Below are 18,994 nucleotides of genomic sequence, written 5' to 3'. Positions count from 1 at the left end.
CAAATTAGCTCACATATAAACACACAAGCAAACAAACTGGAGTGCTTAAAGGTAGAAGAAGACAGTGATTGTTATTGCCTACTGCAGAGCCTGTGAATCTCCAGAGTTCTGAATCCAATCTGCGGAGCCCTCCAGGTGGACAAGCCACAAGCATTGAAGACACACAATTCAAAAGCCACAGTGATTACTGTGCTGTCAGGAGAAGCCTGTGTGCTGAACGTCATTAAGCGCCGCGCGATTGAGTTGTAAGTACATTAAGAGAAGAGCCAGAACAGTGGCGAGGACCAGGAGGTCAAGGTCTGGATCTGACACAGTAAGAGTGGAGGTGGTGTCATCTTAATTTAAAGACGGTGGAACCAGACACAGACAATGGAGCCAGACTGGATTTAAAAAAACGTATACATGTGAACCAAGCTTGACCATGGGAACGAGCCATATAACACTGAGGAAGGGCTTTAACAAAGTGACATACATGGTAGTAGGACATTATTCTCAAACTTTAAGGATTAGGATTAAGATTGGTACTAAGGTTATTACCTGTTCATTTAATGAGTTTATTCAGAAAATCTTCCAACTTATGTTGAAGTTGAATCTAAGTGGTTTCTGTAAATATACAGTTACCCAGTGCTCAAACATTGCGACACCATGCCTCCTGTCAAAATTGGAAATGGATAAAAGGAAAATATCATTGCACAGAGAGAACAACTATTAAACTTTAGAAAGAACAGTAAGAATGCAGCTAGAACCCAGGAGGAACACAGTATAATGTGGACATTGTGTGGTCCAGCTGTTGCCACGCAGAAGATGATCGTGACCAAGTTACCTACTGTCAGCCACTGCTGGATGCTCCCCAGAATTAGTGGTAAGATACCATCAGACAGAATGCTCGCAGATATGAATGCAGCAATAAGCACAATACCAACAACCTGTATAACTGAAACCAACAAACTGGTATATACCACTGCTATAGTTATGCTCAAGATCCTAGGATACAATATACAAGCAACAGGCCACTCCCACTGTGCCCCATGCATCACATGTGCTTAAGAAAAAACACATCAAATACCTGGACTGGATGGGGGTTTGTTGACTGTGATGTTTGATTGCATATTAGAAATATGGCTAAGTCATGAGAAAGTCATCCAAAAAGAGAACAGGTCATTGCCTTGCACAAACAAGGATAACAAATTTAGCAAAGGCACTGACTATTTCTAAAGATACAGTTGGAAGTATAGTACTGTACACAAATTGAAAGGTAAAGGAATACTGGCTACACTACCTGGATGTTGCAGAAAGAGGAAGCTATCACTGGCTGCCACCAGACTCTTGACAAGGCAGGTGGTCAAAACCCCTCGAGTAACTGCTCAAAAACTCTTGAGTGACTGCTCAAAAATCCTCGAGTGACTGCAAAAGACCTGCCGCAAGATTTGCTGGCAGCAGGCACTGAGGTTTCAGTTTGCACAGTAAGGCATATACTAAACGCTGAGGGTCTCTATACTTGTACTCCAAGACGTACACCTCTACTGACCCAAAAATTCGACCGATGATTTGGGATTCTATTCTGTGGAGTGATGAAGCTAAACTGGAACTTTTCGGGTCTATGAATCAGTGGTATGTGTGGAGGAGGAAGAATGAAGTACACACTGAAATGAACACCCTGCTCACAGTGAAGCTTGGTGGTGGCTTCTTGGCTTCCTTTGGCACCTGCAGTGTGTGGAGGACAAGATGGATTCAATGAAATATCAGAAATGCTAGGAGGAAACATCACACCTTCTGTAAGAAAACTGAACCTTGGTCAATATTGGACCTTCCTACAATATAGTCATCTCAGGCATACCTCAAAGTTCACCAAGGCTTGGTTTCAAAATCCGTCCTCAAAGATTCTGGAGTGGCCGTCACAGGCACTTGACTTTACCTCCAAAGAAAATGTTCAGTGGGATGTAAAGAAGGGGTTTGCAGCTCACAAAACCCAGCAATAAAGGATATGCATCACTGGGGGCCACTACTGCCCATGAGGAATGAGCTATGGTTCCTAAGGAACACTGCCAGAAGCTGGTGTCTGGCTATGCATCATATTTGCAGCAGATCATACTAAGTACTAAAGATGCTTGTCATGAAGGGGTTGAATAATTCTGAGAAAGCAGTAGTCATTAAAAGTGTCATTTTGTGTTGAATTTGTAGCACTTGCACTTTTATTAGTTGTATTGAGCTATTTAAATTGTTCTTGTTTGATTGATTTATTGCAACCAGCTAAAAGTTTGTAAAATTTGCTAATAAACCTAATTTACAATGGGGGTTGAATAATTTCGATAGCAACTAGAATGCCAATCAGCCATCCCAGTTGCAGTGCAATAGAACCCTGACTGTGGGTCTACCCAGAGCAGAAACAGAACACAACTGGGAGAGCATATGGGAGAATGAATCATCATATAATACCAGTGCTCAGTGGTTAAGAGATCTCAAAACAGAGAACCACAATCTCCCAGAACAAAGACCAATCAGACTTACAGCAGCAGATGTCCAAGAGCATGGCCAACTAGCAAAACAAATTAACCAGCTGCCAGATACCAGCTCCCCTCCAGGCTGGCAAACAGAAGGCAGGACAGTGCTGTTCATGAAGGAGCCCAACTAGGGCCAAGTGCCATCCAACCATAGACCAATAACCTCCCAGTTCACAACAAGGAAGCTCTTGTAAGCAATGCTATTCACCAATCTGAATGAGCATATGTATAAGTATATGAGTACCACAAGTATATCAGCACAACATGAGCACCATCTCTTGACAGAGCTGTCCACCAGGATTCTAAGACCATACAGGCCAACCTGAGTATTGCCTAAATTGCCTACAAGAAAGCATATGACTCAATGCCACATACCTGGATGTTCGAAATCCCTGAATAAAGTCAATAAGACAATAAGGTTCATCATCTAGAACTCAGTGGAACACAGGAGGACAACATTAGAAGCCCACTCAAAAACAATTGCTCAGGTTACTTAAAATGTGGTATACACCAGGGAGATGCACTGTGCCCACTGCTAATCTGCATAGGCCTGAATCCTCTCAGCTAGATCAAAAATAAGAGTGGGTATGGGTACAAATTCATGACTTGAACAACCATCAGCCACCTCCTGTACATGGATGAAATCAAGATGTATGCCAAGACAGAAAGGAAAATTGACTCACTGATACACCTGACCAGGATCCTAATCAAGGACAAAGAAATGTAATACAGGCTAAAGAAATGTGATTGGCTGATAGTTCAGAGTTAAAAATCTAAAAAGCCATATAAATGAGGACAGCTCCAAATGCCTTGGGATTCTCTGATCAGATAGGAACCATGAGACAGAAACAAGAAGGACAGAAACATCCAAGCACCTACATAGAGTAAGGCAAGTCCTCAAGAGCCAGCTGAATGGGATCAGTGAGAGCATATTCACAAACACCAGTCACAAACACCTACACCCTTTCAGTCAGCAAATACCCACATAGCTAAAAGCAAAAATCAAACCCCATTCTGAACCATCCTGCCTTTGAGCCTCTAGTATTACCATCCCTCAAAACAGAGAAGACACATGTCAAGACTGTCTTCCCTGTCTTGGCAACCCAGGTGTTGGTAGTTGGTAGTCATTTAATTTAATGATAAAATCAACTCCAAACTAGTTTGTCTTAAGAATGAGAGTGTAAGTTTATTTCTGCAGAAAGTCTTGTCAGCGGAGAGGATACAAATGCACGTAGCTCACCTCTGTCATAGGTAATTCCCTCCTTATATAACAAAATTTACACATGAGACATGATGTACATGATAAATACAGAATCCCTTCTCCAAATGGAAATCATGTATCGATCATGTAGGACTGCACACTGTAAGAGTGATTTTATAGGCCAGGATGTACTGACCATGAGCTGTTTATGCATTGACCATGTGGCTCCAAAGACCCCTGGTTGAGAGTTGAACCACAAATGGTCAAACAAGCCTTAACACTAATGGACAAAATCAGTCTTAACACAACAGGGATCACTGTTGGTAATAAAATGTTTTAAGCAAAAGAAAGGTAAAGGTTTTATGCTAAATATTATACTGTATCCCCATAGAGTGATCTGTGACCCCAGTAGTAGCCTTTGAAGTTCTTTGTGCCAGGTGCAGGTCTCTGTAGAGTGATGCAAGAGAGTGTTTGAAAGCATAAAGAATTAGAATCTTTAATGACGTCTCCGTGGGCATCTGAGGACACGGTGCAGAGAGCTTCAAGGCAATTGAACAGGAGCAAAGTGGATTATTCTGGTTTATTCTAGCATCAGGTACCAAGTGGTACAGGAAACAATGTTATCAATAGTAGGTAGTCAAAATGAGATCATATATATATATATATATATATATATATATATAAAGAGAAGTCGCTTATTTAAATATAACTGTACCAAACTCCAGCTGGTATAAGTGTTGAATATTGATTTGCAGAATGGTAAATAATGTATGATTTGGATATAATGGTGGAAACTTCAAAGAGTATGAGCAAATGAGAAGCCAACTTCAAAGGCTGAAATTAGCTAACTTCTTATTCTATTTTTAATGTTCAACCTTCAAAGGTGCATCAGGTGCCAGTGAATTTACCGTTAGGAGTAGGTGGAACCAGAAGAGCATAATTTATTCACAGATTATCTGTCTCATGTACTACTGTCAGGAGATAGTGACAGTTTTAGCAAATAAACAGTTTTTTTATGGGTTACCTGCTGTTTCATTTGTACACTGTGTACCTGGACAGCTAATACGAACAGCTAAAATGATCATATTTGTTTTCCTTTAATAGGTGGTTGCTGATGAGGATTTATACAACCTCCAACTGGAGTCCTGTGTTTAGAACTCTTATTAAAGAACTGAATAAAGAATCAAAAAGACTTATTCTTTCAATTACATTTACATTTATAATGCATATATAGTAGAACAATTGAATGAATCTGAGATTTGCTAACTCAAAAGGATCCATTCTAATAGTATGAATTTGAGTTACTGAAACATACAGATTTGTTAGAACATGATAAAAAGATACTTGATTGTCATTGTATAGTACAACAAAATTCAGTGTGTGATTCCCCAATGATAAGTTTATTTGGTTTATTCACTACAGCTTAACTTATTCTTTTAGGGCAATGGGTTACCACACACCTTTTAAGTGTAGTGTGTATGTAAGACTTCTTCAAAGACTCAGAAGTAGAGTAGTGCCTGGATGTATCTCACGTGGAGTAGTGCCTGGATGTATCTCATGTGGAGTAGTGCCTCAATGCAGCTCATTTCCCTTTAACAAGTGCCAGCAAAATAAGGGGAACTGGGAGGGTTGAACTGGCCTCTGATATGCTGCTTGGCTAAACATGCCTGTAGGACTGCACAAAAAGCTTGGAAGCCAGGTTTAAGGTCATTCTGTTTGAACCCTGATCTGATAGGAGGTCAAAGGGGCTCATCGGCAGACAGCTAATCTTCTTATTGCCATAAGAAGGGAATCAGAATACAAATACCCAAGTCCCCCAGATTACAAATTCCAGTTGTTCACACAGAAACACAGTTTCACAGTCATCTGATGGGCTGTAGTCTATAATTTGCCTTTGATGGCCAAAGGTTGCACTGCAGGACTGCAGGGAATTTGTCCATTTTCGTACTTGCCACAGGACCCATAGAAGTGGTTCGTCTCAGTTCAACAGACAGACCTAAATAAACACAGTTTTGATGCCTCTGCTGATTGTCGATCTTCTCTAAATTGCAGTAGTACTCCACAGAGTGAGAAACTCCGTATGGGTCCGAGAAAGAAGCCCTAATTAATGCTCTGTTCTGCCTTCAGTTGAATACAATTCTATTTTTGTTATTATACGTGACCATATGATGAGATAGGTACCAAGACTCATTGGATAATGGTTTCTGAGCATTGTAAAGTTTAACCATGTGGCCCAAGTCTATTAGTCTCTTGAGTTCCTCTTGAGCTCTTTGGGAGTCTTTGGCAATCCGTCCCTCTGTGCTACACATATCTGGCATCACTGATTCTTTTGAAGTTCGCAGCAGATGGCATACCTGGGCACTCTATTGATTTCTACTCTCTCAGACTCTTCCACTAAGAAATCTATGGCATACCTGTCTAATTTTGAATTGGTTACAAGTTTTCACTTCTGTAAGGGAGGGTGTCCAGCTGCCATATGTGTCTACCTGCTTTAGCTTAGAGTCTGCAGATTTCACTGTGGTTCCACTGCGATGAATAAAGTGTTGCATGTACTTAGCTGGGCCTTGGATATACAAGTCCTGTTGAGTCTTTATAGTTGCTGAACCTCCTGCACTGGCTCAGCGGGCAGATGTTGCCCCCGAGACAGAAATATCTTCTCTGTAGTTGAGATGTGAGGTAGGAGTACTCTGCAAAACCAAATTTGACTGCCATATCAGGAAAGAACTGCCCATGTGACTGAGTGGCAGGAAATGCAGAATGGCACTGTAGAGCCATGCATCACTTCCATGTCTTAGCACATGCAATGTCAAATATTCTGATGTACCCTGTAAACCAAACTGCAGCTGCAGAGATCAGTATGGTTCCCTCAAAGCCATCATCCAGAAATGCATAATTCTGGGATGTCTTGATTCCATAATGAAGACTAACCTTCCCAACCTTCAGGAAAACTCTGGTATAGCTGTAAGTTTGGAATCCATAGAGTATTTCTTTGGGGGAACTTGGGAAAGTTGTAGTATTCCTGTGAGTATGATCAGATTTCCAGCATCTCTGATTGGATTTCTCTCATTGATTCAAGCAGTGCTCAGCTGTTGGGTCATAACAGAGACAGAAAACCTTTGCCTTACTTTGCGTTTTGGGTGATGGCGCTATGGTAAACTGCGATACAGGATCTTTCCTCTTGGCAGGTGCATTGGCTCGATGCATGACTGTAGTGATTGTAGCTTTCAATGTTAGGTGAAATTTCTCATCTTTCCTTGTAACAATGGCCCATGGGCTCTAACTTCAACTAATCAGCAAAGTCTACCAAAGAGAGCTTAACTTTGTGGGAAAATAGGGTTAGCTTGTTCCTCTTAAACATTTCCTGGTGGAGTATATGCAATCTCCTGATAAGGTATTTTCTTTTACCCAAAGTACAGCTCCTTGCATCCTTCCTCTCTGAGGGACTTGATCATACCAATAAGAGACTGGTGATAAATGGAAAACTAATTAAGTGATTTATAATCGCCAGTACAAATGACAGGTAAGTTCTCCACAATCTATGATTCTCTCAACAGGTACTAATATGGCCTGAGCAAATAGCCTGCCTAAAGTCTATAGAGCATTGCTGTAGGCTGTACCTGATTCTGCTTGGGCTAATACAACTCAGTAGGAACCCTGGATAAGGAGGATAGCATATAAATTGTACTCTGACTAACTAGGAAGTAACGATGTACTAAGTTAATAGTGCTCAACATACTGTGCGAAATCTTCATTGTCAAAGTGAGGAAAGGCAGGCCTTCATTGCCTGGTTTTATTTGTTGACTGGCCAGTGCTGGATGATGCCCAGCGCTCTTTCACTGTGCTCAGTACCAAAGTTGAGGGTTCAACTTAACCGAATGGCTTCAAAACACGAAGCACAATGCGTAGGTTAGAGGATCGCGCTTAAGCCGCAGTGTGCATTACAGAGAGAAGTTCTCAATGAAGCGTGCTTTGGACAGTTTGAAAAGGGGTAGTGCAAACACCCCCTTAGGGTTCATTCACAGCTCATTTAAATGCAAGGCAAACTGCATCACATGCTGTAAAAAGCTAAACTGGACCGCCACTTGAAATAGCATGCGGGCGTAAGGTTAGCAGAGTTAACAACTTTCATAGAGTCAGCAGGGCTGCTTCTTAGTAGCCTGACGTTTACTTATCTTTGGCCATTTGTTGTCCTTCACCCTGTAGCTGGATGTCACGAGGCCTGAGTTGCTTCAACCAGGCTTGGCTCACACGTTGCGTTCTGTGAGGAGACTGATGAATATATTTCATGGAATTTTCTACATGTATACTGTGGAGAACAAAATCATGGCTTCTTGTCCTCAGTAAATTCAGGCTCAACAGCCCTAAATTTCATCTGAATAATAAAGCAGAGACACTTCAGTCTCAGCCATAAAGTGTTCGTACCAGGACCTTCAGAAAAACAAACAACAACAATTATAGAGGCTGCATAACATAGAGGCTAAGTTAGCAATGTCATTTCCATAAAATAATGATAAATTAAGATATGACAAAAGTTCAGAACTTCATTTACTATGCTTTTGACCTACAAAACATTCTTAGACAGATAGATGGACTTGCAGATAAATACTGTAATATTAGAAATAGCGCTGAAATTCCCATGGCAATAACACACACATATTAATAAAAATATATAGGGCTGTATATGCCACATGATGCTTATATAGGGACACCTCTCCTTACCTTCCTCTGTTGCCCGTTAACCGTACACTCAAACCCACTGGCTGGTTCGCTCATGCTGTTCACCTTCTACGTCAACAAGGACCATAATGTCCAGTTTCTCTTTTCTGAGAGTCTCCTGACAGCTTGGCTGGTAGCTGAATCTTTAGGCTTTACGTGTTTGGTGATAATAGCAGGGTACATACATACATTTGGTGATACATAGCAGGGTACATACATACATTTGGTGATACATAGCAGGGTGATTGTGTGCGCCAAGAGTGATACACACACACGTTACAACAGCTCAAAATCCCACATCCCTAGGTTTTCCAGAGAGTAACACACACAAGACTCTCTAGGAATGGTCTCTCTTACTGGCAATTCTACACTACAATGCAACACAAAATATACACACACACACACACACACACACACACACTCACACACACACACACTCACACACACACACACACACACACACACACACACACACACACACACACACACATACACACACTTACTTCTCTAACTATAATCATAGCTATATTTATACTAGTGATCCCAATCTCTAGTCTTCTTAATGTGTATATGTGTGTGTGTGTGTGTGTGTGTGTGTGTGTGTGTGTGTGTGTGTGTGTGTGTGTGTGTGTGTGCGCATGTGCATTTTGCACCTGTCCAGATGGAACTTTCGCAGTACATTGAAGTCACATTCCTAAACCTGTGCGAGTGAGCCCAGGTCCTGGAAGCCGTGCAGAGGTAAAACCAGCCCCTTATGCAAATCCCACCCAGCTGTGATTTGACCTCAGCAACATGCATGTGTATAAAAGATTTGATTTGACCTCACCAACATGACAGTGCTGGCGGTCCTGTGGGTGGGTGCTGTGCACCAACCCAGTTGGGCTAGCAGGCGAGACAGCCGCTCTCATCCCCCAAAATGGAGGAGACTCAGGAGAGCTATTTTCACAAGCTTAGCCAGCGTAGTTACGGGATGCTTAAGTGTAATTTCCACTGGAGACGCGGGGGGACATGACCACACCAGTTTCCTCTAAAAGCTTTGGTTCATTTATTACATGATTAAAGTAATAATATGCTCATTTTGGCCAGTAAAACGAAACGTATTATGTTCGTAATAACAATCGGAAAACGTTAATTCTTATATTTTATGTCACATAATGTCAAGATAAATGTGGCACAACTGACATGTGAAAGAAAACAAATTGTTAATCATTACAAATACAAAACAACTGTACTGGAAATATATGTCAACCCATAATTCTGATACTTCTTGTACTGTTCAGTGCCAATAGGCTTGACAATTGTGGCCATAAAACCTTTCAGGAACCTTTTCCTTTCAGGCCTAGTGCTCATTTCTTTTCAGTGAGTGCCAGCGCTAGATTTTTTAAAGGAAACACGAATTTGAGGGGCAGCTGAACTGAATGCACCACCCGCTCCACCCACTCCACATCCACTTTTCAAAGCAATGTTACACCCATGGGGGATATATCAAGAAAAAATAACCTCACAAAGGCCATCTCAGACAGGGGCAGGAGCAGGGGCAGGAACAGGGGCAGGAACAGGGGCAGGAACAGGGGCAGGAACAGGGGTAGGGGCAGGGGCAGGGGCAGGGGCAGGAACAGGGGTAGGGGCAAGAACAGGGGCAGGAACAGGGGCAGGAACAGGGGCAGGAACAGGGGTAGGGGCAGGAACAGGAGCAAGAGCAGGGGCAGGAGCAGGGGCAGGAACAGGGGTAGGGGCAGGAACAGGGGCAGGAACAGGGGCAGGGGCAAGAACAGGGGCAGGAACAGGGGTAGGGGCAGGAAGAGGGGCACTGGTAGGAGCAGGGGCAGGAGCATTTCTAGGAGCCAGGGTGGAATCCCGCTGTGTCTGAGCGAGGGCCGTGTCCTGTCCACCAGCTTCCTGCCCCACCCAGTGGCCGTGTCCACATCGGCATCCCTGCCTGCGCCGCGTCCATGTTGTGTCCATGCTGTCCGAGAGCAAAGCAAACAGCGCTGACACCGGAGATTTTAGTGCTACATCTGTGCACCACCCACGTTTCCCCCTGCCAGCACAAACCACACACACTCTGTAATGTGGAACAAAAATCCAGAGCTGGGAGAAGTAGAACTAATAAGTTCAGCACACAGTCTGGTTTGTCTCCCTGTCACTGTACTAGAGTTTCAGGGCACGCTCAGTGGAATACCCCTCATCCAACGGGCCCAGAAAACAAGCCAAAACACACTGGGAGCTGAAGTCAACCTGCTGAATGAAAGTGCTGAATTTCTATCTAACTGTTAAAGCTTATAAAAAGGGCCTTCTACAAAGCCACATTCATTATTAATTTCTTCTTCTCATTTAAAATTGCGACAGAAAAGCCTTTCTGCTGGCTTACAGATAAAAACTCTATTTCCATGATGTTCTACAAAAAACTGACAAGCTTCTTCCATTACTGTAGCTGCAAGGAAAGACCCTGACACTCTGCTGCAAGGAGACTTTCCTCTCTGCACCCACACATACACACACACACACACACACACACACACACATACACACACTCACACACTCACACACACACACACACACACACACACACACACACACCCACACACGTGTGCGTCCATGTCTGTATGCATGACTATGTGCATGTGTGTGTGACCAGGAGCAGGTAGTATGGGTACTCATGACTGTCTTCATCTTCATGTGTATGTGTGTTTCCCTGCATGCATGAGGTTTGTGTGTCCCTGTGTGTTAAGTGTATTCATGCGCCACAGGGTATGTGCATATGTGTGTGTGTGTGTGTGTGTGTGTGTGTGTGTGTGTGTGAGTGTGTGTGTGTGTGTGTGTGTGTGTGTGTGTGTATGTGTGTGTGTGTGAGTGTGTGTGTGTGTGTGTGTGTAAGTGTGTGTATGTGTGTGTGTGTGTGTGTGTGTGTGTGTGTGTGTGTGTGTGTGATGTTCATGCTTTTCATTGGTTTCTTATAAACCTCGGCGAGAAGGAGGATGACGGACAGAGCTGAGAAGAGGGTCTCTCTCTCTACCCCGCCCTTGTATGTCACCCCCCCACCTCTCTCTCTCTCCTTCACTCTCTCTTTTTCACAATCCCCCACTCCCAGGCGGGAGCGGTTGGTTTCCATGGAGATGTGTGTGTCTGATGAGAGTGCATGAGACAGGCTGTGCTCGGGTGCTCACCCAGAGGGAAGATTCCCTCTTCATCGCTCTTCGTCTCTCATCATCGCTGTGTGCTATGCCTACCACTTCAGCCCATAGTTCAGTGTTTCTCCTCAGCAGGACCCTCAACTGAGACCCTCATACACGGTGCAGCCCCGACCCCAGAGACCCTCCTACACGGTGCAGCCCCGCTGCAGAGACCCTCCTAACCCTCCTACACGGTGCAGCCCCGCCCCCAGAGACTCTCCTACACGGTGCAGCCCCGCCCGCCCCCCAGACACCCGCCTACACGGTGCAGCCCCACCCCCAGAGACCCTCCTACACAATGCAGCCCCGCTGCAGAGACCCTCCTAACCCTCCTACACGGTGCAGCCCCGCCGCCAGAGACACTCCTATATGGTGCAGCCCCGCCCACAGAAACCCGCCTACACGGTGCAGCCCCACCCCCAGAGACCCTCCTACACAATGCAGCCCCGCTGCAGAGACCCTCCTAACCCTCCTACACGGTGCAGCCCCGCCGCCAGAGACACTCCTATATGGTGCAGCCCCGCCCACAGAAACCCGCCTACACGGTGCAGCCCCACCCCCAGAGACCCTCCTACACAATGCAGCCCCGCTGCAGAGACCCTCCTAACCCTCCTACACGGTGCAGCCCCGCCGCCAGAGACACTCCTATATGGTGCAGCCCCGCCCCCAGAAACCCGCCTACACGGTGCAGCCCCACCCCCAGAGACCCGCCTACACAGTTCAGCCCTGCCCCCAGAGACTCTCCTACACGGTGCAGCCCCGCCCGCCCCCCAGACACCCGCCTACACAGTGCAGCCCCTCCCAAGAAACCCGCCTTCACAGTGCAGCCACGCCCCCCCAGAGACCCGCCTACACGATGCAGCCCCGCCCCCAGAGACCCGCCTACACGGTGCAGCCCCTACCCAGAGACCCGCCTACACAGTGCAGCCCCGCCCCAGAGACCTGCCTACACGGTGCAGCCCTGCCCCAAAGACCCACCTACACGGTGCAGCCACTCCCAGGAGACACGCCTACCCAGTGCAGCCCCTTCCCTGATACCAGCCTACCCAGGGCTAGACCCTCTATCTCAAGAGCCACGTACACTGGGTCCTGGTCCTGGAGGGCCGGAGTCCTGCAAAGTTCAGTGACTGCTTTGCTCAGACAGACCTACCAGGCCCGGACTTGGACACCCCTGCACTGCACTCATCCAGCTAACGTCATCCAACTAAACACACCCAAAGCTCCAGCTCATGAAAACCTATACCATCGGAAGTTACTCTGTTTGGAACTACAGAGGAGGGTGTGTGGAGCAGGGGAGATGTCATGTGATGCGTGTCACATGACCCACACATTACATCGCCCTCAAGTTTACTCCCATCACTCATCCCAGTTGGAAGGCCGATATAAAGCGTGATTGCGTTTCACCAGTGTAAGTGGCCACAGGCACTAAGCTCATTATGGAAAGCTGAAAACCTCGATAAGCAGCCTGCAGTATTCAGGCCTCCTGCAGACTGGCAGTCACCTACACCCACCTCCACAACCACCGACAACACACACACACACACAACCGCCGACAACACATACACACCCATCTCCACAACCTCTGACAACACACACACACACAACCACCGACAACACACAAACAACCACCTCCACAACCACCAACAACACACACACAAACACCGACAACACATACACACCCACCTCCACAACCACACACACAACCACCGACAACACACATACACACCCACCTCCAGAACCACCGACAATACACACACACAACCACCGACAACACACACATACCTCCACAACCACCGACAATACACACACACAACCACTGACAACACACATAAACACCCACCTCCACAACCACTGACAACACACACAACCACAGACAACACGCACACACAACCACAGACAACATGCACATAACCACCAACAACATGCACACAACCACCGACAGCACACACACACCAACAAGACAGCACACACACACCAACAAGACAGCACACACACACCAACAGACAGCACACACACAGCCACCTACAACACAAACACACAGACAGCACACACACACCAACAGACAGCACACACACAGCCACTGACAGCACACACACAACCAACGACAGGACACCCACAGCTACCCACAGTGCACACAATCACCCACAGCACAAATAACCACACAGACACCCCAAGCAAACATTAGTCATCAGCAGTGCAAGTAGCTCATACACGGCCATTCAGAGCACGTACAATCAGCCATAACACACACACGTCCACCCACATATCACGCAACCACTTACAGCACACACACAGCCAACCACAGTCTGAAAACCACCAAAAACACACACAACCACCCACAGTTTATACAGACACTCACAACCTCACATCCACCCACAGAAAAAAAAAACCACAGCACATACGCAACAACACAGCCACCCACAGCACACACAGCCATACCCATATAACCATGGTCTAGCCACAGCCTACAGGCACTTACTAGGCAGTATTAGAGATGAGTTCCCCTGCTCTGATTAACACACCCAGCTTCTTACCAACGACCAGAGCAGGAACAGAGCAGAAGAGCAGACAGACATTTTCAGGCTGCTAACACACACTTTCTGAAATAATCTATCCACTGTCTGGTCATCCAGCTGAAAACACAAATGCACAGAGCCACAGCCATACTACATGCACACACACACACACACACACAAATGCACGAACTACACACACGGACATTCACATGCACACACACACACACACACACACACACACACACACACACAAGCATGCATATACATGCATGCACACACACACACACACACACACACACAAGCATGCATATACATGCATGCACACACACGCACACAGCCACAGCCTTATTACATGCACACAAAGCCACCATCTAACTGCACACACACACACACACACACACACACACACACACACACACACACGCATACATGCATGCATGCACGCACCACACGCATGTACACTCACACACACACACACAGCCACAACCTTATTACATACACACAAAGCCACCATCTAACTGCATACACACATACACACAGAGCCTACTCCAAACACACAAACAGAGCAACAGCTTTTCTATACACACACACACACACACACACACACACACACACACACACACACTACTCTCCAGTATGTACACTGGGTTTTGCTATGCTAAAAAGGCAATTTATGCTCTATGCATTTTTCCATTAGCAGGCGGGTGCTTTCTGGGCACAGCAGGTCGGTGCTTTCTGAGGATTACATCAGGCTTCTCCTGTGCCTTTCCAAATTTTTTTCCCCCAAGTGTTTTAAAATAAGTTTAAAAAAATCTACATGTTTTCCCTTAATTACATATTTTGTGGTCACCCTACTCATGCAGTCTCTGGTCCATTTCAAGTATGGTCTCTGAAGTTTGAAGTGTTGTTCTAATAGGCGACATTTTCCATCACATACCCAGCAACCACCAGACTGCTGCTGATACAGTTGTTGTTAATGTTAATGTCCAAATGCAGAGTGATTCTGAACTTTACAGTGATGACTGACAGTTTGGGTTACATCCTTACAAACTACAGAGCAGTACAAACTCACAACACACCAACATAAGACACCAGTATACATTCTCCTCAACATTAAAATTACAATTCCTGCCATGTAACAATTTATCGGGGGTCAGTATTCTTTTCATAAGATTCAGTTGAATGATACAGCCTTGCCCTTGACTAAGTGTGAGGAAATGCAAACATGGGCTTTGACTCAGTGTAAAGAGAGGAGTGGGTTTTGACTCAGTGAGGACAGAGAGGAGCAGGTTTTTACTCAGTAAAGAGGAGAGAGGAGTGCGTTTTGACTCAGTATAGAGGGAGAGTGGTATGGGTTCTGACTCGGTGAGAGGAGAGAGGAGTGCGTTTTGACTCAGTATAGAGGGAGAGTGGTATGGGTTCTGACTCGGTGAGAGGAGAGAGGAGTGCGTTTTGACTCAGTATAGAGGGAGAGTGGTATGGGTTCTGACTCGGAGAGAGGAGTGCGTTTTGACTCAGTATAGAGGGAGAGTGGTATGGGTTCTGACTCGGTGAGAGGAGAGAGGAGTGCGTTTTGACTCAGTATAGAGGGAGAGTGGTATGGGTTCTGACTCGGTGAGAGGAGAGAGGAGTGCGTTTTGACTCAGTATAGAGGGAGAGTGGTATGGGTTCTGACTCGGAGAGAGGAGTGCGTTTTGACTCAGTATAGAGGGAGAGTGGTATGGGTTCTGACTCGGTGAGAGGAGAGAGGAGTGCGTTTTGACTCAGTATAGAGAGGAGAGTGGTATGAGTTCTGACTCGGTTCGAGCAGCTTTGACTGACAGTGATGTGACAGACAAGCACTAACAGGGCCCTCCATTCACAGATAGTAAACAAGCACCCGATCCTGCCGCAGAAGTGATTCAGACTCGCAGGAGAAAATGTGGGGGTGAGAGGATCATTAGCATCAATTGCATGGACGCTAACGCACAACTGCAACGTCCATACACAGTATGAAGACTCCTGCCATGACTCCAGAAAGACTCCAGAATGAACGTTCCTGCCATGGCATGTGTCTGCCCTTGCCCCGTCCCTTTCTGATGAAGATGGACACAGTCATCATCCCAGTATAACGCTCATACTGGGATCCTCTGGACAGAGGATTCAGACATGTGCAGATATTAGGATTATATTTACATTTACATTTATGGCATTTAGCTGACGCTTTTATCCAAAGCGACTTACAATTATGACTGAGTAATCTGATATTTTTAGTTTTATAAGTATGTACATATGAAAAACAAACTGCAAAATAAACTTTCCAGAACTCTGTGAAAAACTGTTTTTTTTAATTTTTGTTTTTGTTATACTTCCCTGGCTTGCGCAGGTCACAAGGTCACCAGCTGCTCCTGTACAGTAAGGTATTGCGTAGCCTGTTCTCACAGAACTCTCCACCCAGAGTACCATGCCCCACTGCCCACGGCCCGAACAGGGTGGAGCAGAAGCCCCGCCTCTGTCCTCACTGACTGACAGGGATCGGAGTAAACACCGCCCTCCTGGCTGTAAGAGACACTACACTTTGATCGTGTGTTCTGTTCTAAAGCTTATTATCCCTGCATGGTTACCAGACTGCACTACACGCCACATCAGGAGAGTGAAGACTTCTTTGGAGATCTTCAGTCTTCTGATGGACTCATGTGTGCTCATGAGCTCAGCTGGACTGCAGGGACGTCTACACTAAGGAGACACCTCTTCATTAAGTGTGAGGAAGGGTCATGTCAGATGTCATCCACCTGCAGCTGGGCCAAGGGCTGATTCATTAAATCATTTAATAAGGTCTATATGAAAATGTATATTCAGTTTAAAATATTACAATGAGATATTAAGATATTAAATATAGTAAAATACTAAGACATTAAACACAAAGACGTGGTCGAGATTGGTGTAACAGTAATTTGCTGAAACGGCTCTAGAGTGACTATGGGGTTAAATGGACTGTGTGGCTATCTAATATCCGCGATTATTGTCCAGAAAACTGAGCGAGATGAGTTCAGAGCGATGACTGTGGCTCTTCCTCCACTCGGGCGTGCCTGACAGAAGGATCTGCCCTCATTAACGGGAGAAAACGGCGTTAAAGTGAATGGCTTGCAGTGATGAGCACTAATGCCACGGCTACGGAGGCCAAGACGATACAGGACAGTCAAACATGACGAGCTCGTGCGCCCTTACCTTCCAGACAGCAGGTCCTCCACAGACCCGAATGCGTCATCACTTCCTCGTTCTTCCTGCTGGTCTCGTTTTCGTTGTTGCTCTTGACCCGGCACACTCCCCTCGAGTACAGCCAGTAGTCGGTTCCCACCGCGATCGTCATGAGACTGAACGCGGCGAACGCGCCCACGGTGGTGATCATCATCTGAACGCCTCTGTCACACAGCAGCATTTTGCTTCATTTCAGGGCGCGAGTCACTACACCGTGCGGAGGCTCCCTCGCGGGTTCCCTAGCCTGCCCGGGCGGCCTCGGCAGCGCGTGCCATTATCGTGGCGCTGTCCCAACTTGTCGGGCGGGCTCGAGGAAAGCGCTGCGCCGTGTCGCGTGCAGTCCGTGCTTAGATCGTCTCCATTCCCCGGGGCGCGGGGCGCACTGCTATTGCTTTGGCTCTTCTGTGTTGAAGAAAACTGGCACTGTGAAACGACCTGGCATCAGCTTTACAGGTCGTACATTACTTTTCGTTAAAACGGCTGGGAATACAGGCTAACGGCAGAACGTTACAGTTGAAAACAGCGAAACTGCGTTGATATTTTAAATTAAAAACGAAAATTTTTTTTTTGTTGATATCCCGAAAATTCCGGCAAACCAGAGTTTATTAACTAAATATAAGTCAAAATTATTTTTCACTCGCTAATCCATCAGATTTTTGTTTCTTACCGACGAAAGACTCCGTTTTTCATCTAGAGTACAAGAGAAATACAACAATATCCGACTTGCATCTTGTTGTCATCCGATTACATGCTCTCCTAAATTCCCCTCCAGACCCTACGACTCAGACATCTAAAAATATTTGATCACTGGAAGCAGCAATTTGATGAAGGCACCTATCAAAAAGTGATATTTAAATTAACATAATCCCAGTACTTGCCATTTCTGTGCTAGAAACGACAGTGTTACTGTCAGCCTTGATGCCGCTTCCCGCAAATGAGGTTTGGAGATGACAGCTCCCACGTTCCTTCACAACCCGTCGGTTTGAAACAACGCCCACAGTGAGACCGGAGGGAGAGGTGAGCGCTGCAAATGTAGCGCGCCGGTTGCTCTCCCTGCTTCTGAATGGACGACCCGGCTCGCAATATCCGATTTTCTCTCGGGCGGCGGCGACACAGCGCCCCTGGCTCAAACAATGTGCTACTTAGGCCTTCATATGTAAAGATATTGGCAAGTTATGCATGAATAATCGGACCCTGGAGAACATAAACGCGCTTAAAGAGCTCCGAACATTTTATATGATTTCCTCCGCGGAGACTCCCACATAGAAATTCACAGCGGAGTTTCACAGCGCAGCCGACAGGCTGTAGAGATATTTGAAACGAACATGCTCTATTAGGAATGAGCTATTACGCACAAACCATGTGTTTTACGTATTTGTATGTAAAGAGTGTGGTGCGGTGAGATTAAGGGCGCAATATCCAGTTTCTGCTCTAGCGGCACCTAAGATGAGATATTTTTCCCAACGCATAAAACAAATGAATATGTAGTATCACATTTTCTCTCTGATTCACTGATAATCATTTTCTTAATGATAATCATTTTACTACAATAGAAGTCGCCCTTTGTGCCTAGTGGAACATAGAGGCACATTCCTTACTAAGTGTTGCAGCGTATTTAGTGGACGCGCCGGTGAGAGAACTCCTCCTCTC

The 18,994-nt window shown here is 45.7% G+C and overlaps 1 protein-coding gene across 1 annotated transcript in view; it reads right to left on the bottom strand.

Moving 5' to 3' along the window:
- Positions 1–18,381, bottom strand: part of cacng3b (calcium channel, voltage-dependent, gamma subunit 3b) — a 47,272-nt gene extending 28,891 nt beyond the window's left edge. The window contains exon 1 of the mRNA XM_027031053.2: positions 17,315–18,381. Within this exon, the coding sequence (XP_026886854.1) occupies positions 17,315–17,525 (211 nt within the window). The 5' untranslated portion in view covers positions 17,526–18,381. The remainder of the gene's footprint in view (positions 1–17,314) is intronic.
- Positions 18,382–18,994: the final 613 nt, after the last annotated feature.

This window comes from Electrophorus electricus, chromosome 1 (genome assembly GCF_013358815.1).
Source record: "Electrophorus electricus isolate fEleEle1 chromosome 1, fEleEle1.pri, whole genome shotgun sequence".
Classification (NCBI taxonomy): domain Eukaryota; kingdom Metazoa; phylum Chordata; class Actinopteri; order Gymnotiformes; family Gymnotidae; genus Electrophorus; species Electrophorus electricus.
Note: the sequence above shows the minus strand (reverse complement) of the source record. Positions and strands in the feature narration are given on the sequence as shown.